The 25,943-nt window shown below is 37.4% G+C and overlaps 1 protein-coding gene across 6 annotated transcripts; it reads left to right on the forward strand.

The window, feature by feature from the left end:
* On the forward strand, positions 1 to 25,928 carry LOC6626226 (uncharacterized). Of its 6 annotated transcripts, none has more exons than XM_032437234.2 (8): positions 1 to 618; positions 21,187 to 21,552; positions 22,330 to 22,460; positions 22,520 to 22,763; positions 22,872 to 22,986; positions 23,424 to 23,565; positions 23,648 to 23,721; positions 23,946 to 25,928. In XM_032437234.2, exons 1-8 carry the CDS (start codon positions 411 to 413, stop codon positions 24,142 to 24,144), a joined length of 1,479 nt encoding a protein of 492 aa, XP_032293125.1. In that variant the 5' UTR covers positions 1 to 410; the 3' UTR covers positions 24,145 to 25,928. The 6 variants fall into 6 exon arrangements, with proteins under 6 accessions (XP_032293125.1, XP_032293126.1, XP_015029468.1 ...); XM_032437235.2 differs by having other exon boundaries at positions 21,199 to 21,552; XM_032437236.2 differs by lacking the exon at positions 1 to 618 and adding an exon at positions 18,108 to 19,683.
* The last annotated feature ends 15 nt before the right edge of the window (positions 25,929 to 25,943 follow it).

The following is a 25,943-nucleotide window of genomic DNA, read 5'->3' on the forward strand; positions in this document are numbered from 1 at the left end:
GACAGTGCAAGTTGGTTGCAGGCGCGCGCGCATCTCGTGTTGAGTTTTTTATACGTGTTGTTGTTTGTGGCTGCGCTGCTGCTGCTGCTGCTGTCGTTGTTGCTGGTGTGTTGCTATGGTTGTTGTGCGCTGCAGCGCATGCAACTGAAGTAACAAACGTGAGCACGTCGCGTGTCCTTGCCGGGCGTCTTCTTCCTCTTCTTCTTATTCGGCTACTCCAATTGAAGCGATTCCCCAAAGTGTGTGCATTGCGAATGCAGCAATAAAAGCGCCAGATCGCATATTTTTATTGGCTTGTGTTTACCGTTTTGGCTGCCGCATGCACCCTGCCGCTACCGCTGCCCGATTAGCCTGAAACGCCGCCGCGTGCCGCATGTTGCTGCAGGCTTAAGTGAGTGCCCCGCTGCGGCATGGCCAGCGAACGTTTAGCCGGCGGCGGCGGCGGGCGCCATGCACGCGTCAGCCCCACGCCGGGACGCGGCAGCAAAATAGCCTATACGCCGTGTCCGCGCTCCGAGCCGCCTCAGGATCTGGATCTGGATCTGCCCGTCACGGCGCGCAACTGCCTGGCCATACCCATGTCCGCGCTGCAGACGGCAAACGGGCCCAACAGCAAAGGTGAGTCTAGCTAATTAGTGTTACAAATTGGCAGCGGGATGAGAAGGCGTCTGCCTTGTGGTTATTCTTTGTATATACCCTGCATTTATAAAAAATTGTGCAAGAAGAGGGTACCTTGTAGGTATAGAAGGCGGGGATTGCGTTGAGGCGTTTTCCTAATACCCTGTAAATGAATGAAAAGGGCAGTTGTGCATACATATTAAGCGAAGCACAAATGTTTGTTTCTGTCATTCGGCAATGTGCACAGGGCATCTGCCAGTCGGTCACTGGCGACCAGAGCACCTCGTAACATGTTTTGGCATGCAATTGTTGTCTATGTTCGGGGCATAAATCAGCTAAAAAGGGCCGCCGCAGCCGTCTGCATTTGTGCCTGGCAATCAGACGACAGATATTTTCTACAGATATTGTTTTTCCTTTTTGGTTCTGTATTATTTTCACATTTGCCTTGACATGTTTCGTGTGGCGTTTGATGGGTTTTACACCATCCTCCGCCCTAACATTTTCATCTTTATCTGTATTTTGTCTTCGAATTTCGCAGCTGCCGCTGCCAACACGTGACGACTTTGATGGCGAATTCATTGTCAATGCGAAATTCAAATGGCAAATCAATTAAATGTTTGCCAAGAGAGCCAGCAAAGATAACGGCCCGCTAGTCGGGGCGAGCGTAAGAGCAAGAGAGCGGGACTAAAAGATTAACAGTTCTCTTTGGCTCAGCTGTGATCGGCGTAATCTTTTATCGCAACGTATAATTGCTCGCCATGGGAAATTTATAAAATTTCCCTTTAAGAGTATCAATGAAAGCGTTTTGGTATTTTTGAAGAAAATTTGAAATTGATTGAATTTGTTTGCATAAAGCAGCTCTTTTAAATGTTGTGTTATATATATTTACTTTCTTGTTCCTAGGAATGTTGTTAAATTAAATGGCAACGTTCTACAAAATTGAAAAATGTATGATATTTATTAGGAATTTTTCTTTAATTGCAATTCCTTTTAGTTTACATAGGATAAAGGGTAATCTGTAAATGATCTCTTATACGAGTTAGTAAGAATAACGTAATGATGACGATTTTAACAGAAAGGCTTTGTTGCATATTGATAAATATTTCCCCCAACTGTTTTGGATGTTTCAAGGTTTTGTCAGAACTGTCCATAAATTTAATTTGCAAGGTTGGCCCATCTATTTGTTTGATACAGTTGCAGGCGCCTCTCATTTGCTGTTAACAAAGTGTGGCCAAAGCGCCAAAATGCTCATCACTCGTAATTAGCCATGTTTTATGTGCCGTCAACAGACATTTGCCTCGCTGCCCGCTAACTGCCCGCCTGTACATTTGGCAGATAATAAAACAAGCGCAAACATCCGCTGGGGCGGCACTGGCAACATAATTTAAAATTGATAGTCAGCGGTGCACAGTTGCAAGTATCGAAAGGCAACATGCCACCGCTCGAAGTGACCCACAAAAGCTGCTTAAGACTGGGCCAAATAGCGTTCGAGCTGCTACTTTGACCCACTGATCGATGAGGCAAATCACAGGCGATATAAACAGCTGCCTAATTAATATTTGTGCAATACATCGACACTGTAAAAAAGTCAATAAAGTGGGCGGCGTTACCCCCCCCCTGAGCTAAGCTGAGCTCCCGCTGGCAACGTGCAACGTGCAACGTGCCACGCGGCGTATAATTTATGCAGCCTTTGATGCTGTTGCATATGCATGCGAAAAAAGAAAGCAAAATGAAATTGCGTATACGCCGCATAGCTAAAAGCCAACAGCTAAAAACAAACAATACACAACACTGGCTGCAATCAAGGTGCATGTATGGGTGTGTGAGTGTGCACATCCTGTTGCCAGCCTGTCACTGATTGCTTTTAGGGCTGCAAGAAATAGCTATACTCTGGTCTATGCGGAAGCTTATGAGAATATGTTTAGCATTGCAAATTGATTTTTTATTCTGTCAGCAGCTTTCACTTTTAAAAGATAAACAGTTTTATATTTCTTAAAATGACATTAGTTTTTTTATATTCTTCATTTTTTTTGTTTTACTTACAATTATGTGCAAGAAAAACACTTAAGCTTACTTAATTCACCTTTACATATCACTTACATTGACTCCCTACCACTATTTAAATTTAACATATGTATATAAAACCGATAAATTAGTAACTCTTACCAACACTTTTGACGAGTTTATCAGCCAAGGCAGCTTCTCATTAAGTAATTGCCCAACACTGAACAGAAGAAACGCATTTGAATTATGAAGTATTTACCAACAGCAGTAGGTAAATACTTAATAATTATAATGCGTTTCTTCTGTTACGACAAATGAACTCAAAAATGTTATAGTTCTCACTAACATTATGTTAAAGAGCAGGAGTTTTGGTGTTGAAATAAAATGTTGATAAAAACTTGTGATTAATAATGAAAGATTGAGACCAAAATGTTAACATGAATTGATTCGATGCAAATTTTACATGCAATTTTTAAACAATTGTTTAACATATTACCTGGTATACTGTTAAATGCTGTTAACTGAAATTTAAACAGTTGTTTAACATAGTATACGGTTAACTGCTGTTAATTGATCTCTAAGCAGTTGTTTAACATATTGTTACGTGCTGTTAGCTGATCTCAGAACTGTTGTTTAACATAATATACACATACCTTATATATAGTTTGATGGTTTTTGCCCTATCCAATTGGTATCAAAAGTTAAGCCAAATGGCAACAGTCACCAATTTGAATTGCCTTAGTTTTTGTTTATTTTATTCTTCTGGTCGGCTATCTGCTAACCTGTGCTGGCTGGCTGCCAAATGTCTAAATTATAGTGCGGGCTTGCCGGGCAACATTGATAAGTAGCCTGGCAACATGGCAGCTCACTTCATTTATCACAATTTATGGCTGTGCAGACATGCCAATTGGAAGCTGCAGGTGTTTTTTCTCATCTTCTATTTTCGTTTGACTATCTGGCAGCTTGGACACTTTGTTTCGCTTTGCTGCACCAAAGGGTAATGTTGGACTTGCACTTGACCTTGGACTCGAGCAGGCAATTGATTTGATGCGCTGCCAGAGATTGTCCCCGGGCCAAAAATGGAGTTGTCAGCCAAGGCTCTGAAAGTCGATCTTTTACCAGTCAGGCAACTGCTGCCATTTGCTGTCTCAGCTAATCTCTATGCGCCTCCTTGTCTGTGGCTTCTGCTCTCTTCTTTTGCTGGCTTTCATCTGCCCAGCCAAATCAGTTTAAGTCTTTCAACTGACAGCTCAAAGGCAGCTTAATAAAAAAGACTGCATGCATATACATATTAATTTGAATGTTCGCACAAAAGACTAAATATCCTTTTGTTATTGGCTTCCATCAATCCTGCTGTAGTAGCTGTAATCTTATGTGGGCAAATAATTTTGTATGCCTTGCTTTAAGTCTGAAAGAAAGCTAAATAATCACGCTTTTGTTGCCATCAAATTCAGACTTTCTTGAAATATTCATAACGGAAACTCATTATTTGCTTGTGCAGCTTAAATTGCGTGCGAGCGAAACGTTTACGAATGCAACACACAGCGGAATTAAAAAATCAAATGCTCTCTCGAGAAAACAAACGCAAGCAGCATTGCATAAAATTCTTAACTGTATGTGCTTATTGTTAAATGATTTTGTGCAATTGCAACAGGTGAAATAAGCTTTTTCAAACCTATAAATATATATATTCCTGTTTAGGAGAATAAGTTCAGAGGAGCCAGCAACCCTAGAAACTACAGAAGCGTTAACACTATTCTGTTAAATAAAATACATATAACGATCTATCTATCGATAGGCATAACTCAAAGATTATTCGAGGTGACTAAACCAAACTTGCTTTGTAAATTCTCGTGCATTAAACATATATTATGAATATTTTAATTGTTTGACATTGCTCCCCCCTCGGCGTATCTCTTAGTCGATTGCTGCCAACTGGCACATTTACACATTTCTGCAATTGCCCGTATATGCAGCTATAATTACTATAATTAACTGTAAACTAATTTCGTATTTAAATTACTCAATTAAGCTGGTAAATATTCTAAGCCTTTGTTGCGGCTGGTTCTGCAATTTTATAATGCCAGACAATGCTTTGGCCCCCTTTTAAATGGAGGGTTGGGCCGTTCCGCCAACCCGTTTAGCCTTCTTTTTGCAGTGCTCTGATTTATTTATGCGAAAAGCGAAAAATGCCATTAAAAGGAGCTGAAAATATGCTTATGAAAAGAATTACTTTTGGCATGCCCAAAAGTCTAAACAATAAAAATATTTAATGCATACGCGAAGCGTTCCACTAATGTCATTGTTTACGGTGCACGAAGTGGGCGTACCGCTGCCACGCCCATCTGGTAACAATACAAATACAAGAACTGCTCGTAAACCCCATTTTTTTTTCTGGAGTATTTACCTACATTATTTTTTAACCACGGGAGCTGTACATGTGTGTGTGTTTTCATACACGTAAAATTTATGGGCTTACATGTGCCACGCCCACACGAGGAGCCGCCTACGCTGCTTGGATGGGCAGCGCTGCTTATCCGCAGTTTGCGGCATTAGAACACTCTGTTCGCAAAGTGAAGAAAAGAGTATATTAGTCTCTATAGAGCTAGAGCTAGATGAAACCCGAGTTTTCAAGAATCAATAAGATTTGATTGGTAACTACACTATGAACAGAGTATTGCGCAGTCGGCTATAGCCGGTCGGCTGCAAGGTTTTTACATTATTTTCTTTTTTACTACCCTACAGAAGGTTGGTTTTGGTAAGGGGCTTGGGAAAATGAAGAAATGCGCAAATAAAATAAATGCCAAAGACGTTGACGGCAAGCGGCGAGACGAGGCATGGAGATGCCTCCGATTCGCCCAGCAACCCTTTCAGAGTCACGTATGTTGCAAGTAGAACTTGCGACAGAGGCACAATTGGCGTGGCAACTGGCAGTTGTTATATTTTGCCTCGACTAAATAATAAATAATTAATATTAAATTTGCCATTACCAACCACAAAATGCATGCCACAATAGTTGCTTGCATTGTGTTGCACAATATAGAAAATGCAGTTTTCATGTTGCAACTGGAAATAATTCCGCACTACGTTCAAGTTCCCTCAATTCAGCTACAAGTATTATACATTTTAATGAAACTGACTGCAAAAGTGCGACATAATTGAAAATTCTGGTCTGACAGGCGGCTGAACGGGGTTTCCCCATGTCATGTGCTTGCTGATAAGCTCCTTTATGCCATTACAAAATATAGAACAGTTGGCTTTTTAACTCCTACCACACGTTAAATTTCAAATGAAGCAATCTAGAGATAGTTAAAAGTTGACTTAGGTTATGTTGCATAGACAAAATCTATGGAATTAGAGGAAAGACAGGGACAGTATTGAAAGGGGAAATTACTCATTACGAAAACTCATGACACATTGTAACACTGATACAACACTATACAACACTACATTGATAACACTCAGACGAAATATTGCACAACCTAAGCGCCTGAAGAAATTAATTTCCAATAAACTTCGTGATGTTATGTTCCAATTGAACAAACTATCTCCATCTTGTTGTATAGAAAAGAAACACAGCCAGGCCTTCAACGTGCAGATGCTTCGTTGTAAATAATTCAATTCGAAATTCACTTGCAAAAAATCAATTTCTATTTTCTGTTCATTTTCATTCTTGCAAAACCCAGTTACTGTATATTTTCTGTTTTCTCCAATGCACTCCCATTGCAAATTAGTTTTTCGCAATTTAGTTTCCACTACAATTGACAAACGAAAACGTAAATCGAGTGCGAAATTTGTCAGGCCAAACGCATCGACCAAAATTATTTGCAGGCCTCCATTTTTGCAAATTGGTTTCGGGCATAATTGCCAGCAATTTCCTGTTGACCACAAACAATTTCAGTCAACAGCAAACCATTCGAACATAAATAACAAACGTAATAATTAGCAGCAGTAAAATAAAGGATAAATAAAGTAAATATATTATATGGGAACTAGTTCTTAAAAGACCAGGCTCGGAGATATTCACAAAAAATAACAACTAACCCAAATTACTTTTGTATTTATAGTTTCTATCTTTATAAGATTTATATAATTATATATTTATATATCATATTATATATCATATTAATGCAATGTAATATATGTTCTCAAACAACTTGTATGTTTATAAATCCATTTTAAAACCGGGTTTAATTTCACTGGTAAAAAAAAATCCAAATAAAAGTATTACAAAATTGTCAGTTACTGCTGTACTCTTGGTAATAAACTTTTCAGATTAGATTTAAAGTTAATAAAATCCTACAGGAAATTCCTTTATCTTGAGACGAAAACTATTCATTTTACAACACTTTTTAACTGTTAAGTAAAATCAAATATATTTTACATTTTGAATAAGATGATTGTAAAATGTTTAGTTACGCTAATGTATGTTAAATATATCTATGGCACATTACAACATAATATATTTTACAACACTTAAATGAAATATTGTACGATCTGAGTTTATGTGAACGTCTTGAGATAGGGTTACATGATCTTTTTAAATCTGTTTGTATTTGATGTCAAATGAAAGGTTAATACTAGACTAAATCCAATCTGCATAGAATTATGTGACAACCCTTTCACCCATAAAAACAGGGTATTCAAACAGTATCATACGAGCCAAAAGCTTGTCACTGGCAGCGCCCGAAAATATACATTAATATATGACACTTGCATTCAACGCGATGAGAGCTAAAAATTTGTAGTCTATAGTTGGATATTTCGATATTTCGCGGGCCATGAATTATTTGGCTGATTTATTGCCATTAAAGTTTACAATGGACGCCCTGGCAAATGAATAATGACAGTTAAAATTAACGGGGGATTTTTCTTGTGAAATATTGTGATTCCTTGTGGCCCATTTTATATGTAAGTATATAATATATATGTAGTTTTTTCTGTTTTCTCATTGCTGTCGACATGATGAGTAATTGAAGAGCTGTCGCAAAGATACCCAAAATGCCAATTTTGATTGACATGGGAGGCATTGTGGGGCTTATCTAACAATACGCTGATTTTGGAAACCAAATTTACGACAGACACGAGGTGAAACTTATCGAAACCCAAAAAAAAAAGGTATCTTAGACGCCAGCGAGCCACTCGCAACGCAGTTGGGCCTTAAATGTCTGGCAGTTAATATCACTTTAAAAAGTTTATAAACAATTTGTTCAAATATGTATCGTGGCGCAATGCAAAAGGCATTGCAACTTACCAAATTGGATGTCAGCTTCGAGTTTGAGCCAAGTATTCTCAACTGTGAGCGCACGAATACGGCACGCAGCAAATTGGCCCAGTTGATGCACTGGCTCCGGCAGCTGCACGAGCAGCCATCGGAGCCGCTGCAATGCGATTATATGGGTGAGTTGAGAGCTCCTTCACCACCCGTACATAACTGCTTGTCCGCCTGATTGACTGATTGATGATCAATGCACAGTCGAATGCGTAAAAGCAGAGAGATTTTTCACAGTAGCAGCCTTTTGTATTGGAAGTGAAGACCTAGTCGCGGGCTGGGAAGAGTCAAAACGCAAGAAAATTGTTTGTATGCAATTTTAGTTCGCTTTAAACAAATTTTGCAACATCTTTTATGAAAAATTTGGCACTCTGGGGCTGAAAATTGGAATGTCATAACTTTGAAAAATATTTAAAAAAAATGCGGCAATATTTCATTGCACACCCGACCAAACATCTCCTAATCCCTAGTCCACACACACACACACCCCAATCAAGCATAAATTTCTGCATATGCCTTTTGGCAGCATTGAGGAAGCTGGGTGGGGGACAGTCATTGTTTGTCCATTTGCTGCGGCTGGCCTTTGGTCTTTATACAGAGAGGATGGGTAGGGCAGGCAGGCAGGATATGCCTTTTCTATAGCTCTGACATTTATGAAAGCTTTCGGTCAGCAGGCTACAAATTATTTAGATATCAGCACATTCGCTTGCCCCCTGCTTTTTATTACTGTTTGTGCAGTGTGTGTGTGTGTGCGTGTGTGTGTGTGTGCGTGTGTGTGTGTGTGCGTGTGGTAATTGCATATGTTAAGCGATAGCTGTGCGTCTAGTTATGCAAATATGCAATCAGAGACTGTTACTCATGTTTGCATATTTCCGATTTTTCAGATATTCAGCAGTTTTATAAAAGACATCTTTTGTCAGGGCAAATATCTTTAAGCTAGAAGAAAGTGACTGACGCTTAATTTCAATTAACTGTTTACTACAGTTTATTAGTTAATTTAAGTTTATATATTGAGTCTTAAATCCATTAAAGAATTCTTTGCATTCTGACAAAACAGATCCCAAAAGTAAATATTTATAATAAATAGCGTCGCTACTTTGGATTTTAGCTTAACTATTAGAAAAATATCCTTAAATTCATCTTAAATTAAAATTTGACTTAAGTTTCTTACTTTCTATACCCTGTACCCATTTAAAACGGGCTTAATGACTATGTTTTTTTGTTATCTACGACCCCAAAAGGAATATATATTCCTGATCAGCATTAATAGCACAGTCCATCTAGCCATGTACGTCTGTCTGTCCTTAGGTATGAACGCGTCGATCTCAAAACTTTTTAAGTGATTCCCCAAATCTTTGTTTTATATATTTAAAATGCATTACTTAAAATCTGATTTGAAGTTTTATATGGCCATACATTATCCTTAGTTTTCCGGCCAAACAAGTTTATGGTAGATGATAAACGTCTTTCAACAACTGCATAAATTGAAGGGCGAATGAAGTTTATCATGCATTTTAATGTGGCATGCAACATAGAGCCGCAAATGGGAAATGCAACAAATGCAGATGGCGACTGTTATTTGTGGCGTTGCCATAAACATTTTCACAGTTGCCATAAAAAAATAATATCAGGCTCATACGTATGTATTTACTATATGCATGTCGTTTTCCGGCCGCGAATTTTCATTGCGTTCTCGCTTTTCTTTTGCCGCTTTTCTTGTTGGTATTTTGGTATTTACGCGTAATTTGCACAACATTTTTCAATTTTATGACGGAAATGAATGACGTTGTAATTTATGTTGTGTGCATGGGCGGAGAATTGCGAGTGGCGCGGAAGGGAGCGGTGGGCGTTGGAGCATGGTTTTGGCCGGAGGGTATTTCCCTTTTTGGTGGGTGTGGCGGCAAAGCAATAAACTGGCCAAAAACAGCTGCCAACGCGTTAGCAAAAGCGGACGCCAACTGATTTACTTGCAGCATCACAAACTTCACTGTTCGGCTCTGTTTGGATACCCTGTAAAGGAGGTTGTGTTGGTTGTGATGGTTTCGAACAGGCCTAAATAAATGTCTATAAGCCCAGGACCTCAAGCCAGCAAACCAAATATATAAAATAGATATCTACAAACAATATAGAGAAAGTATAACTGAGTTATGTTTATGCACAAATCAGATCTAAAACAACCTTAATATAGAAATTAAGGTAAAGATAAAGCCTTAGCTTTTGATTCAATTCCACAAATCATAAATTTCGCATAAAAGGCACACAAGTTTAAGGCTGGGTACAGGGTATTTTCTAGTCTATTATTATCAGCTATAGATGTCGGTCGTAAAATTGCAAATTTCAGGAGGTTTTTTGTTGTTGTTCAAGCTGTGAAATAAAGTTTTGCTTATATTGCTTTTAAAGAAATTGAAATCATTGCGTCAAATACTTAAAAGGCCTTCTTTCAAAATTGACTGATGGAATATCAGGGTCGCTAAGCTGCGCTGACAAATGGGTGTGCGCCCCTCCACACAAACATATCGCCAGTTGGCAGTGAACAGCTATGAAACTAATCATATGTGAAACTATAGAGTCTTACATGTAGTTCTCGAACAGCTGCGACAATCGTAAATCAATCATTAGCACTTTTCGATAACGAAACAGTGTTGACAAGTTCCTGACAAGTGCAGTGACATAGGCCATGGGGGGCTTTGCTGTAATCAATAACAAAATGAAAACTCAACCCAATTCCATCTGATTATAAGAAGCAAGCACAGCGTATGCCAAACACTAACCAAAAGTAACGATCCCCACACGCCCCCGTGTGGCATGAAATTTATGCAGCCGTTAAGCAGCTCATAATGGTTAAGAGTGGAAGCCAGGCTAAGTTGCACGGCCATGCGACACTTTAGTCAGGCCATGAAAACTAATTCGTTTAAAATTTATGAGCCAGACTATTTCATTTAGATCATAACGTGCATGCTGGCCCTAGCCTTAAACCAGCTAAAAGCCAGTAGCAGTCGGTACTTTTCCAAATTGTTTATGACTGGAATAACGCTTACAACTGGTTGCCGGGCAACTGACTTAAGTATTTATATCTTGTTTGCCATCTAGTGTAAGCAATGGGTTCTCATCTTCTAGCATTCACTTAAAAAGCATACAACTAAAGTGTGTGCCTTGAGAGTATTAATAAATAAAGCTAGATACTTTGATTGGTTTGCTATATGATCAATTTTCACATTTGTTATTTAAATATTTGGAGAATTTTAGTAGATTTTCTACCCTGAACCCATTGGAAATTTCTTAATATGATTATTGTTTGCAACAGACATTAGAACGCATCTGCGATACCTGCTTTCGTGATCAGAATTGCAAGTTGAGCTAGTCATGTTATAAATTTTAAGGCATAACTTGAAAATTATTAGAACTAGATGGACCGAAATGTTCTCATGGGTATCTCTAAGTCGGTTACTCCCGTTCAGAGAACTCTCACTGGGTTTTATTCTATTAATTATTATTTTTCTTAGCACTCGCATAGTAATTTGTATGTAAAGTTTTTTCTCTGGCATGTTTGGTCGGTTTTAATAAAAGTGTATCTTAAAAGTTGCATATAAATGTTGCAGTTGTCCTGCGACTGTCTTCACTTGCTCGTTGTTGCATGTTGCAGTTGCGTGTTGCCAGTTGATTCTGTTGCCTTCTGCAACTGGGCTGCGAAACTTTTGTGGCAAATAGCAAACAATAATAAACAAAATGCAGTTGTTTTGTGCCAGGCAGCATAACATTGGATCAGCTTTAATTTTAGCCCCTGAGCTCCCTTTTGATGCATGGCCTCCAGGGCAGGCTCGGTATGCAAGTGTTGCAGGATTTCGTTTCGAGCTGCAACACTTTCTGCTCAGCTGCAGCTTAGACACATGTAAATCACGTGTTCTCTCTCAAGGCAATAGAAAACCAAAGCTGCATTTGAATATTTCAGGGCACACATGTTGGGAGCTTAGTAGCTGACAAAAGCGAAATAATGGGATTAGAAACAAGTTAGACAAGGCCAACTTTAAGTAGAAAAGAGAGAGCATTTACAACAAAATGTGTATTAATAAATATATACACTTTTTGCAGAAGATAATCGGTTAATTAAAATAATAACGAGCAAAACGAAAAAATGAAAAAGTAAAAGTGGTCTAGCTGTTATGCCCGAATAGGGGATACCCTGAACCTTCTTCTACCCACACCAAACTCAGCCAGCTCTAGGGGAAGGGTGGCTATAAAATGAAAGATACTTGATTTGTTTATACAATTTCATTATTGATTATCGGAAAGAAACTCATAAGAGGACCTGCATACAACATTTCTCTAGCTTGTCTGGATTACAAACGGAGAAACGGACGAACAGACCTACAAACATGGCTAGCTCGACTCTGCTTTTAATGCATGATCAAAAATATACATACTTAATATATTTTTAATAAATACTTCAGACATCAATTCATTGTTTGGAAAGGTGGGGGATTAGCTGACTAAGTAGTATCTTGCCCGTCTATACGGTAGGCCTTTAAAGCATCTATAACTCTGCAGAAAAAACATTGCACTTTAATGGCAGGCCCATCAGTTGTATTTTGCGAGTGGACAAAAGACATTTATAATTGTCATTACAATTAGCTACGAAAATGGCCAAAACAAAGTACAGCGGTTTAATGGCTGCAAATTAGCCAGAAACCGCAAAGCAAAGCATAAAACAGAAAAAATAAATAAAAGTAGTAAAAAAAAAAGTTTATTAAAGCAGCGGAAAACGGCAAATGACTTCCGCGCTACCAAACTTGTGCTTTGCCGAGGTCAGGAGCTGCGGGAATTGTCAGTTGGCCAGGCGGCAGAACAGAATCAATAACACGCTAGAAAAAGCACGCAGGATAAACGCAGACAAAAAAAATAGAAACAGAAAAACGAAAAATAAAAACAACAAAATGTTGTTTGTTGCAATACCCGCACTTGAGATATTACTAAGGGGTATGCTCGGCTTTATCGTGAGCATGTCCAGATAGTTCACAGAGTACTGCAAATAGTTATATATATAAATTCCTTATGAAATTGATAAGAGTTATTTCTTATATTTATATATATTTGGGACAAACGCTGCAAGACAAAGTTCGACCGCCACGTTCCAAAAGGTCTTAGAAACTGAGTTCTAAGCCCATCGAAGCTTCTCTAAAGTGGCCTTTTGCCAGATTTTAAAATACTATTTCGAGCTCTTGAGCTATTTTAACTTGCGCTTCTTTGATTCTTCATTTCAAATGTGGAGAGAAGAGTTTTCTATGAACTTTAAAGAGATATCTTTAAAAATGGTTTAGGTAAATCCAAGTCGTGCCCACGTTATCAAATACATTCATTGTGTTAGTTACGTTTTCCGCTTCCATTTGCCGTTGCTGTGGGTGGACGTATCACGCCCTGTATATGCCTGGCATATATATTATTGAACCTATACGATTCCATTTCATTTGACGTTAATTTGCTGCGACGTGCGCTAGTTTGACGCGGCGTATGAAAAATCCATAACGTAAATTGTATAATAAATAATTAATTACTCAAAATATCAGCGACGATAAATGCCGAAGTGTCTTGTGCGTACGTGTACATGTGTGTGTATGTGTGTGCGTGTGTGTGTTTTTCGGGCCGCACGGCGTATGCGCAACAAGTGAGGAAAGCTTTTGCCATCATTTTTCATTTGTACTAAGTGCAAGTTTTGAATATTTTTGATGCCGTCATATATATTTGAGCTAATGAAAAGCGTTTCGAACCCAAAAACGTTGCGAAAAGCTTGCCCGAACTGTCAGTTGAATATTTAACGCAAAACAACGCAGTCGAAACGTATTCGTATTCATATTAATATTCGTCTTGCGTTCGAGTTGTAAGCAAAAGAAAAATGAATACGTAAAAAAATAAAATAAAATTAAATTTATATACAAATACAAAATTTGTATATAAAGAAAGGGGCATGGCCTTATGTCTGTGTGACAAAATGTGGCGTGTGAAAAGTGTTTGTGAAAAGCGTGACGCGTGTGTGTTTTATTTATAAAAGGTGTTTTTCTCATCTAAATATTTTCTACAATTTAAATGAATTGAATATAGAAGTTTGCTTTTACTTGGCTACAACATTCTATTGATTTCTTTTTGTGTGCCAAGCAAGCGCTCAACTGTTGTCTAATTACTGTGCAAACCCACGAATATTACGTAGCCGACACGGCTGACACTGAATTTCGCATTAAGGTCGCGCAAAAGCTGCGGCTCTTTTTTCCTGCGGCGGGATTAGCTAAAGCAAAGATAAGAAGCCTTGTGCGGGCTTTATATAAAAATGGTTTTAAAGAAATGGTTCATCATATAAAGTATTGCCAAATTAAGTATACGACGTGAGGCACGTGCAAAGTTGCAAAATCATTTGAATACTAAGTGCAGAAGTGAAATATTTAAACAAAACTTTTCTTTTAATATAAATTCTATGTGCATGAGAAAAATAAGAAGTACAACAAATAACAACATTGCAAAAGATCAAGAAATACAATTAAAAACCAAATAAAATAAACAACATATAAAATAGTTCAAAAGAAAAACTAAAAGGAATGCGTTAATTAAAATTCGCCTTTCCTAATATTTATATATATGTGAAATATTGATTTCAAATGGAATAAATTGCACAAAGTGATTAATATTAATATTTAATACTTTCTTAAAAGCAAAAAAAAAAAATAAATATCAATCAGCTATATAAATGCATGTTCAACTAAAATTTGAATTGTGAAAACGATTTTAAATAAATTCGATTCCCATTAACATTTATTTTATGCACAATATTTATGCAATAAATATATTAAATAATAAAATGAATTTACAAAAAACTTATAATTGTATAGAAAACATAATTAAATTAAAATATGCCCAAGTTTGAGTAAAATATAAAAATGTTAAATTAATTAAATTGATAGAATTTCTAAAAGCATCACAAAGATTTCAAATAACTAAAAAGCCCAACCCGCAATAAAATGTAAAAAAATTTCCTTTTTTCAGCTATTAATTGGCTTTATCCAAGAGCTAAGCATATGTATCTATATGTATGTACAAGTATCAGCTATATATATATATATCTATATGGTTAAGCAATATTTACAAATCATATGCCAAACATTTACACAGAATGCTTTGTGTAAATTGCGGCAAAAAACACGCCAAATTGTGTCAACGCATTAAATGCTAACCTGCCGAATCATTCAGCAAGACTAACACATGGGCATAGCCGCAGCCACAATCATCCACCCGCACACACACACACACACACGCCACTCAAGCACACACACATTGGTTTGGTAGTACACGCCCACAAGGTCAAGGGCCGTCTGCCTCTGCCTAGGTCATGTACGAGTACAACTTAAATGCAACCCTCACGAATATTCAAAGTTACTTTTTGCGCGCTGGTTGTGCTTTCTTTTTGGATACCCTGTAAAAAGGGGAGCAAAGCAGGCAGCGGTGTGCTGCCGTATAAGGCATATTTAAATATATAAACTCCTAATTAGGTTTGTCGCACAGTTTAACTCAAAGATTACACTTGTGCAACCAGTAAAGTCCTTAAATATAAAGACCTTCCCTCTGCTTGTCCCCAATCGCAACCTCATTAAATCACTTATTAATTGTTAAAGCTATTCAGTAGCTGCAATAAATTTATATTTGTTTTCGTACAGGGTAGCTTTCGGCCCACTATGCCATCTTAGCCTACTTAAGCAGCTAGCAAATGAGATCCGCACACATATAGAAATATATATATATATATATATAAATATATATATATATAAATACTACTTATGTATCGGTTATATGTGATTTCGCTGTTTATTTTTGGCGCTGGCACGAAATGAAATTGAGGAACGAGCGAAATTTAATTTTTATGGTTATTATCACTCATTCTTGAGAGTTTTCTATTTGGTCGCTTGATTGTTTCATTGTTGTTTGTTTTGATTGCTTGACTGTGCGTGTGTGTGTGTGTGTGAGTTAACGATGAGCACTATTGTTGTAACTTGTGTCGTAAATAGATTTAATTATAGCCAACATCGTTGGCCAAGCGCAATTTTCATCGCACCAGGCACTTGACAATGGAATGCTGTAAAAACTTTATGACCCACTGCTTATTAGATCGTTGGGGTTCTGCGGGGTTGTGTGTTGTATATGTGTGTGTGTGTGTGTGTGTGTGTGGGTGCGTGTGTATGGACAGTTTAAGTGTCTGCTGACAGGCAGCATTTAGCTGTTGATTTTGCATGTGCAATCTCATAATATCACTCATACGCAATTTATGAGCCATTCCCAGCACAAGCTATCTTATAAATACTCTAAGCTATTAATACTCGGTCATCTTATAGTGATGTGCTCTATTAAACTGACTTGTTTTGATGGGCTCCAGCTTTTGTTAGCTGCGTGTGTCGTAAAAGCTAGCAGTATTTAATAAGATTAAGTTTGAACCGAACGCAACCATAACGAGCACTTCACTATAATTCCCAAATAGTTATGGTCGAAGCTAAGGGTAAGCCGTCATATATTACTTTCTTCCATTCCACATCAGGCTAAAATCTGTCAGTTTGAAATGAAAATGTGCAGTAATAGAGCGGAAGCTTAGTTTATTTGAAAAGCATACTTAAGCTTGGTTGTGCTGTTAATTATAAACGATCTTGTTGGATTGTGTATAGGGTATTAAAATATGATATGTGTTTGATTATGTTCGATTTTAATGGCTAACATTTTTATACCCTTGTAGTGGATATTATAATTTTGTGCTAGAAATGTGTTACGCATAGAAAGAGACATTACTGACCATATTCGAGATCAGCTTAAACATCCTTTTCTGTCTGCTTCTATACGAACTAGTCTCTCAGCTGTTGTCTTGAAACTTTGCATAGGCCGGTCTTTATTTTGCAGGCGGTACATATGTTGGTACTAGATGGATCGACCTACTATATAATATACTTAGTATATAAGTTCTTGTCTGGAAAACATCTTTGTTTATCAAGATTTCTTGGAAAACTCCGGCATTTAATTACGGCTTACAACGCTACTTTCATACTACCATATTATATGGTCGAAAAGGGAGCTTTTGTGTGGCAAAACATTCTGTTTAAAGTCTGAAATTAAACTAAATAGTGTTAAAATATATATTAGCTGAAGTTAGAACAAGTCAGATTATGTTGGATTAGACTTAATTGGGAAAATGGACCATACTTGAGATTTTTGAAGGTTTGATTTGTTTGTAGAGTTTGTAAAAATCTTAATGAAAATGTGAAATAAATTTGCCCAGAAGCATTATTTCCTGCTGATTTACGCATACCTGTCTGCATACACAAATTATCAACCGGAAACTGTTTTCTTAATATTGGCAAATTTTCATGAAATTCCATTCAATATTAAACTTTTTATGATAACATCCTCTTAATTTCCGTTTTCTAATAACTTTTACGTTGACTTTCACGAGTTTGTTTTCTTATATACTTACCATTAATCCATTTTGATGGTTGCGTTTTAATGCCCAACAGCCAAAGCGATTGTTATAAATGACTTTTCAAGAACTTTTCAATTTGCTCGGCCCAGCGATTTTGGCTGCTGTGATTCCGAAGCCGATGCCGATGCCAATGCTGTTGTTGAAATTTATCGCTCAATGGCAATCAATAAGCGGCAGTAGAACTAATTGCGTCGTGTCTTGAACTAATTAAACTCACACAGATATACAAATCTCGCTCTTTCTCTTCCTCTGTCTGGCTGCCTATCTCCGTCTCTGTTGCCGGCTAAACCCCTTTTTGGCAGCAGCTAATTGCTGGCCCTTTACAGCTTGACTTTCCGTTTTGGCTGTTCGCGTGCCCAAAGAAAAATATAAGCTACGTCTACTCACTGCATTTAGTCGACTTTTAGATACCCTACAAACGGTCGTTAACTCACTGAATGAAGCTAATCTAAAAGAAATGTGGTCTTGATTTCAGATCTTAAACATATCTCAGTTCTCTTTAATATTTAACACATATTTTACATCTGCGCAATATACCCACTTTGCATTCAGTAACAGGGTATATTTCAGCTACTTACACACCAGAAACTTAAGGCTCGTGCTCAAGTTTCCTTCGTGAGCGTGTTGAGTAATTTTCAACTGCTTAGCAGCGGAAATGGGTAATTTCCGCAGCTGCTGCCACAAAAAAAAAAAAAAACAACAACAAACTACAGTACACGCACACACACCCATACACAGTCATGTGTGTGTGTGTGTGTGTGTGTGTGTTTATGTTGCGAGTTAAGCGCTTTTGACTTTTTGATTGGCTTTTTGTTCCAAGAGCAAAACGGAAAATTACTGCCAAATTTGCGACAAGCTGAGCATTAGGGAAGTCAATTATAAAACGTAATACATATTGATAGACTAACAGATACTCTGTTGGCAATTTTCCATCATTTTTATATGTTTCTATTAAACAACTTGAATACAGAAATATCCTTGACTTATTTTTGGATATAGTAAGCCCTTTATCTGCCTACCTAAAATGAAGGAGATTAACGACATGAACTAAAGGGTGTTTAGATAGTTCGCCTCGTAGGTTGGACGCAGGGGTGGAGCTTCTCTGTGATGGAATCGGCCTGGATCCTGACAATCGCAAGGTCCAGAAGAACGTCAGCATCGTTTTATGAGCAGCTCCTTCGTTGAACTTTGCTGCTTTGCTTTGCTATTACATGTTTTATCTAAGTATAAAGAACTTTTAAAGAAATGTTAAAGATACATTTCTTAATCTCAAGGCAGACTAAAATATCTTACTCCAATTAGAAGTTTCTCAAAAAACCGGCTGTACATATACCAAATTCTGTTAGAACTAAATGAAATTGAAAGGTGCGTTTACATTTGCCATGGCTACGTTTTGGCTGACTAATTAAATCTTTGCTAGCAATTAATTTATAAAAACCAAATGCCAACAAAATGCTGAGCAAATACGCACGCAGCTAAATATAGACCCAAGAAAATGACAAAAAAAAAAATAAATGTTCAGAAAATTCGCTGAAGCGCAGTGCGCAAAAAGCATTTGACACAAATTTGCTTCGAACCGGTGAAAAGTTGTTTCTACCTGTTGCAAGGGAACTTCTCTGTTTTTCTTCTCTTCTTTTTACCTTAACGTGTGACTACAAGTTTTCATTAAGCTTTAAATTGAAGCACTTTATTATGTTTGGCAGGTCAAAAGCAAATAAATTAAATTGCCTGACCTCAAAGCGGGCAAATGAATTTAACTCAATAACAAAGTAAATAAAAAAGCAAACAAAACAAACTGAAAACCCAAGCAAACGCACACATTCACAGAGACTAAAGTAAATACAAATAAGCTGGATGGTAAACACACACACACACACACATACGTATACCCTGCAATTCGTATACACGGCCAGGCTCAAAGGGCAACATAACGAATATACACGAAATTGATCAAGTGTGCGGACAACGGCAGCGACAGCAGCACCTGCACCTGCATCGACCCACCATCAGCAGCCCATTCAATAGCACCAATCAGCCACACAGGACACTCATAGACATCATTGTATCAACTGCAACAACAACAACAACAAAAACAACAACATGAATTTAATGTTTCGCAAGAATTTTCGCGAGGGCGCCAGCAAATCCGGCGGCGGCGGCGGCAAGCTTCAGTCGAAGGCAAATCGCACGAAACGTTCGCGGGATATGGGCCTGGTGCAGCAGCCGGAGGAAATACATTATCGCACCCATCTGTTTTTCTCGCCCAATCGACCCGGCTATGATGTGGGCGAAGGTAAATTGTCGCCAAGCAATTCAATAGCTACATGAATACCATTGCACACTCTCTTTCTCTCCCTCTCTCTCTCGCTCTATAGTTGTCTGTCTCTGTCTCTCTATCTTTCTTACTCTCTCTTCATATATGTCTATCTCTTTCTTGCTCTCTCTTTCCATCTCTGTTGCGCTTTTGTGTTCTGCTTTAGCCCTCGGCTCAGTTATTTGCGCTCCATTAACCCATTAACTCGCTCCCAATTCATTTTTACATTTCATTCCCATTCCCATGCACATTCAAATGTTTACATCAATTTTCCAAATGGAGACAGCGAAAAGGACTCGCCAGCTGCCGATTGTTATGCAGGCGCGGTTAAGCGCTGATGGCAGATAATCGTTGAACATATTCAATTACCCAGCAGCATATGCGGCGTATACGTAATATATGCACATATCACGCATACGCAGCATGCGCCATAACAGTATTTAGACAAACAGCTGCGTGTTCCTGTTCATTATTCGAATTCAGAGAGCGAAATCAATTAAAAATTTATTTTTATGTGTCCATTGGAATATATAGGCATTTTTCTCTGTTAAAATTAATATTCCTTTTTATGAGAAAATTCGTTCTTAAAATACAACATTTTTTGAGTCAAACAAATTAAATTTATCATAAACGGCGATTGAGCCTATTAATTTTTTAATAAAAAAATGTCATGGAAATTTAAAATATATTTAAGATATATCATAGATAGATTTACAGCCCATGAGAAAATACGCTAAACTACTTTATGGTTATTTCCAAGCTGATATTGTCTTGTATCTGTCCTATTGTATCTGTCACACACTTCATTTTCCTATACATCACAGTCTAATGACATTTTCTTTACATTTGCCAATAAAAATTAGCTGGCTTTCTTAGGCGCGCATGCAGGAAACATTGCAATAAATAACAACGATGCGTATTGCTCTGACTTTATGCTCTATATAAATATTTTAGTTGGCAAGATTTAAGCTCAAGCGTTATCGAAATGCTCACGTGTTCCGCTTATCTACGAATTTCCAGTTGGCTTGGCTTTTAGGGCAAGAGAAGTATATGTAAGCTGCGATTCTTCTTCTTTTTTTTGGCAATGGTAATGTCCTTGAATGTTTAAAGAGCACAGATTATTTACTTTATATTGAAAAGGTCAAGCGAATGGAACTTGTGCACTTATATAGCGTATGTATATAATATTTATATATCCAGCTAACAATTAATTGCAGCAATGCGTCGCCTACTAATACCAAAAAAAAACAAGAGTTGAATATGTCTAGTTTTGTGTAAATAAAAATATCCGTAATATGTGCCTAACTGCAACAACAGAAAACAAAGAAAACTGAAAATAAAACTCTCATCGAACACTATCCCAACAAGCCTTTTCCCCGAATCCTGACAAGAATTCAATTTTCTAAATGCTCTCTCTCTATTATGATATTTTTTTGTTTTTTTTTTTTTTTTGTGTTGTGTGTCCATATAAAATATCAACAGCATCCATTGCAGAACGATGTAGCGCACTATCGGGCATACCCAGTACCCCGACCACGTCCACGTCCTTTACACAGCCATCCAATCCCTATGAAGTGGACCTGCCGCAGCCGCTGGTCGATCGGTCCGTCTCGTTGATGCGTTGGAACGGCAGCAGCCCTGGCGGCGGCAACAGCACAAATAACAGTCTCATCAGGCTGCAGCAACAGTTGCAGCCGCAACAACAGCAGCAGCAGCAGCAGCAACAACAGCAGCTACAACAGCAGCAGCAACAATATGCCGGCTACTCGTATCAACAGCAGCAACTGCCACAGACTCTGAGTGCGACGAGCACGCTGCTAACAGCTGCCGCAGCGGCGACGCGGCAAGGTTTGAGCCAACGACTTGTCAAACTTGTTGTTGTGGTTGCTGCCATTACTACATCAAAAACGAATGCATATATATACACTGCAAGAAAATATCAAACTAATCACAATAAAAGCTCACAACCAGCATCTGTTGTGCCTACGTATGTTGCATTGGCTCCCTAAACGCACACACACACAAACACAATAATATACACACGTTTTCCTTAACCAAAAAAAAAAAAAAAAAAAAAAAAAAACAAACCAAAACGAAACCTATTTTGAGTGTACTTTAATTTGTACACTTCCTCGTGTTCTTTCTCATCTTGTTGTTGTTGGTGCAAGTTCTTTGTTGTGTTGATTGAATACTGAAAGCTAGACATGTTTTGTACACGCTTGAAAGCTTTTGCGCTCTATTGCCTTTAATTTGATATTTGACATTCAGCAAAAGTTTTGAAAATGTTAAGTTTTCAGTATTTCTAGCCAGCTTGCTAACGGAACCACAGCAGAAGCTTTAATAACCTAACAAAAGCTCGTCAACGCTTTTTAGTTGTGGCAACTTGTACTGGCAAGTCTTCTGCTTAAAGCTTTAAGCTCTCTGGCAATTTAAGCTAAAGGATCTGCAGCAAAAGCTTTTTGTGTTGCTTTTAAATGCGATCGACAAAAGCTCAAAACAGCTAGACACATTTTTTAAGATTTTCCTAATGGTACCTATCGTAACATTGTTGTGTCTATTTAACTATCTTGACTTTTCAATAAGCTAACGATAAGCTAACGTTGCCATAATTTTTTCAATTTTCAGGCAACTTTGGTGGGGGTGGTGGCAACGCGGGAACGACACGTGCGGAGCCCATCTCTTTGGCTACCTTGGATCGCGACTGTTTCATTATTCCGGTGCACAGCGTTGATCGCTTTCTGCCAGCCGGCATACCGGTAAAAAGCTCTACTTAATTCTTAACTCAGCAGCTTAAAGCTTATCCGCATTACTTTAGTTACCTGCTCTGAGCGCCGATGGTAAAGCCAGCAGCCCGCTCAGCGTTTTGGAGGTCTCCGATCCCAAGTTGTGCATACTTGTGCATCTCATGAGTCCACTTGAGGCCATAGATCCAGTTATGGAATCGCCGCTCTCCCATCCGCTGCTCAAGCAACGCGCCATTGCCTCGGAGCTCTTAACGGAAGTGCAGCAGGCGAACACAGCCGTCGGCGGCATGATACTAGCCAATATGGAGAAAAGCTGTAAGTGTATGAGAAATTGCACTACAAAAAAAAAAGAATTTAAATTTAATAAATATTTCGAGAGCTAGCTTTCGTTTCGCTAACAATAACAAATCCATTTTATTTTAGCTGAATTTCCTTTTATTTCGTATTATCTGATCAACACGATGCAAACGGATCCATCGAATTTCTATTCCAACCTGCGCGTCTCATCGCTCTCCAAATTCGAGCCAAAAGCACTCAAGTAAGATAATCAATGGCAATCGGCACATTTTAAATGCAAATTTGTGCTGTTCTAATACCCTGTAATTCATATTTTTGAACGAGATGTTAGGCTTAGTCTTAGATATAAAGCAAAGAATTAAACGAAATCATAGTTTCGATGAATTAACAGACACCGAAACATTCACCAAACTACTGGGTATCTTATATTCCACAATCTTAGCCGAAACTGTTAAACTGAAAATTAGTCCGATAACATATATGTTTGCTTAAAAAACAAAAATATGAGAAGTATAGGGTATATATTAGTCGATCATGTTGTAGAAACACAAGCTTATTATCTCTCTTAAAGCTTCACTTTATTTAGGGAAGCTTTAAGTCTTTAAGCTAAATGAATGTTACAGGGTATTTTATATTCCATCAGCTAAGTTGCTAACATCCCCTACCCCGCCCCTTCAGATACACTGCCGCCCACACGCTGGACCTGTACAGCGAGGTGGCTGCCATTTGCCGACCCCCGCTGGTGCTGCCCTCCAACGAAGCCGGCAGCTTCAAGAAGTCCCAAACAGCGGCCACCGGCTACATAATCAGCGTGTTCAAGGCAAGTGCAAGCTCTGGCCAAGATTAGCCTGCAACCATCTCATTTTTAAATGCAAAATGTAAAATGCGAAATTTAATTTCAGGTTTTCGAGGGTGACGACGGCGAGCGCTTCGAAAAGAATTGGCTATATTGGACGGGCGCGCGGATGCTTTATAGGCAAGCAGAGTTTATTCTATCTCTATCTCTATCTCTATCTCTATCTCTATCTCTATCTCTATCTCTATCTCTATCTCTATCTCTATCTCTATCTCTATCTCTATCTCTATCTCTATCTCTATCTCTATCTCTATCTCTATCTCTATCTCTATCTCTATCTCTATCTCTATCTCTATCTCTATTTCTACCTCTATCTATGTCTATATCTATATCTTTATTCACAGATACTTACCACGCGCTGCGGGCCTCCGTCGCATAGCCCTGCATAAGAGTACCTCACAGAAGGGGGACAAAATGTATCTGTTGGTCTGTGAGTGTGCAGAGCTTTTGAAGGATATCTCACTGGCCGCCTTTTTGATACCGGCACTGCGTGCCCGTCTGTGTGGCTATACAGGACTCTATCGACCAATACAGACTTTCTAGAGCAAATACTACTATTTTTCTATGCTGTAAATAGAGATGAGTAGAAAAGTGAAAACTAAAAGGCAAATGTTAAGTGATTCAATTTTTAACTAAATATTAACTAAATATATATAAACTAAATATATATAAACCCAAGACAAGCAACTTTAAAATTCTAATAGGCACACGCACACACGCACACCCAAACATACACACACACACACGTACAAGCAATATCATTAGCAAGTAGACAATATACTCAAGGTAACTCATATCGTATATATGTTAACTTTTCTATATATATAGACGCAACACAAATAGGACCATATCTAGTGTGAACAAAACGTTAAATACAACTTCCATTTTTTAGCCAGTGCATATAGATTTTCGATTCTAATTAAGTATACTATATAAATATATGTATAGCCAAGTTACGCTGAATTTTAATTATAACTGAACAAAATCTTTGCGCTGAAATGTAGGCTATGAAATTACAAGTCAATTCTTAATTCATTAGTGTTGATTAGTTTGTATACCGATCGATATATATATATACACATATATACATTTATATATTACGCTCTTATATATAGTGTATCGAAATCACATTTTAATGGGTTTCACCAACTAATCAAAAAGTGCTACATGAAAATGTGAAAACATTGCCCAAATCTAACAAATATCTGCCAACAAAATGATGAAAATAAATACAAAAAAAAATTTCAAGACGAATAAGATAAACAGCTCTATTAAAGCCAGCTCAAAAGATATTTCAAAGCAAGCCAAATAAGAACTTTTTAAAATAATCATTTTATTCGACAATTTAAATAAATTGCTTAGCTGCAGCTGAACAAATAATATAATATTAATAATAATAATTATAACAAAATAAAAAACAATAAGTAGCTTAGTTCTTATGCATAAGTTAGGAGCTGTAAATACTTGAGTTTGAAACATATTTAATTCTGTTTGGCATATATCTAATTTTGCACAATAATAACAAAAAGAAAATTAAAATCAAAAAGTGCTGTGATAATTAATCAGAAATTTAATGTAATGAAATGAATTCGAGTGCATTCGAATTGCAGCAGATTCATAAATAATAATATCCACAATTCTCTGTATGACTTTTATTATTTGTTACTTTAGTTAAACACTAAGAATTCTTTTGTTAAGTTCAGTTCAGTTTTTAATATTAATATTATTTAAATTACTTATCTATTTCTTCGACAGCCTTAACTTCTTTCCGAACTAATCGCTTTATGCTTGAAGCAGCTAGGCAAAGTGCCTAACAAAAGAGTCAAAGATTTTATCCTTAAACATGCTTGTTTTTCACATTTGCCAACAATTTTTAAATCTAACTGCACTATATCAAATAGATGCTATATTTAACATTTTTGCTCGTCAAGCATAACTCAAGAATTTGCTAAATTAAAAAAGAAATATCAATTATTTATTAAACAAACATGTTTGTTCGCCAAGACTTTCGAATAACTAACAAATTATTTGGTATTCGTTCAAACGTTATAGAAAGCAATTTAAAAGTATTTCTTACAAAAAAAATGGGACTTTAAAATAATTACACATTTATGCTACACAAAATAACCTTACTTAGTATTAATTTTGTAAGAAATTTCTTTCTGCCTGTCCAAACCCAACATAACCAAAAGGAAAATAATATTAGAAACTTGTTTTTTTTTTTGTTTGATTTGAAGCAATATGCTTATGTATTTTATTTGATTATATTATAATTTTATTTTGTACTTAAATTTACTAAGATAAAATAGTTGAAAATTGCTGCTAAATAGCTAAAGCCTAAT

This window comes from Drosophila virilis, chromosome 5 (assembly GCF_030788295.1).
Source record: "Drosophila virilis strain 15010-1051.87 chromosome 5, Dvir_AGI_RSII-ME, whole genome shotgun sequence".
Taxonomy (NCBI): Eukaryota; Metazoa; Arthropoda; class Insecta; order Diptera; family Drosophilidae; genus Drosophila; species Drosophila virilis.

What these genes read in the sequence shown, in the direction of transcription:
- LOC6626226 (XM_032437234.2), top strand. Translation starts at nt 411, where the DNA reads ATGGCCAGCGAACGTTTAGCCGGCGGCGGCGGCGGGCGCCATGCACGC. An exon ending in TTCTGCCAGCCGGCATACCG is followed by an intron (nt 22,461 to 22,519) that starts GTAAAAAGCTCT and finishes GCATTACTTTAG; the next exon opens with TTACCTGCTCTGAGCGCCGA. An exon ending in ACATAATCAGCGTGTTCAAG is followed by an intron (nt 23,566 to 23,647) that starts GCAAGTGCAAGC and finishes ATTTAATTTCAG; the next exon opens with GTTTTCGAGGGTGACGACGG.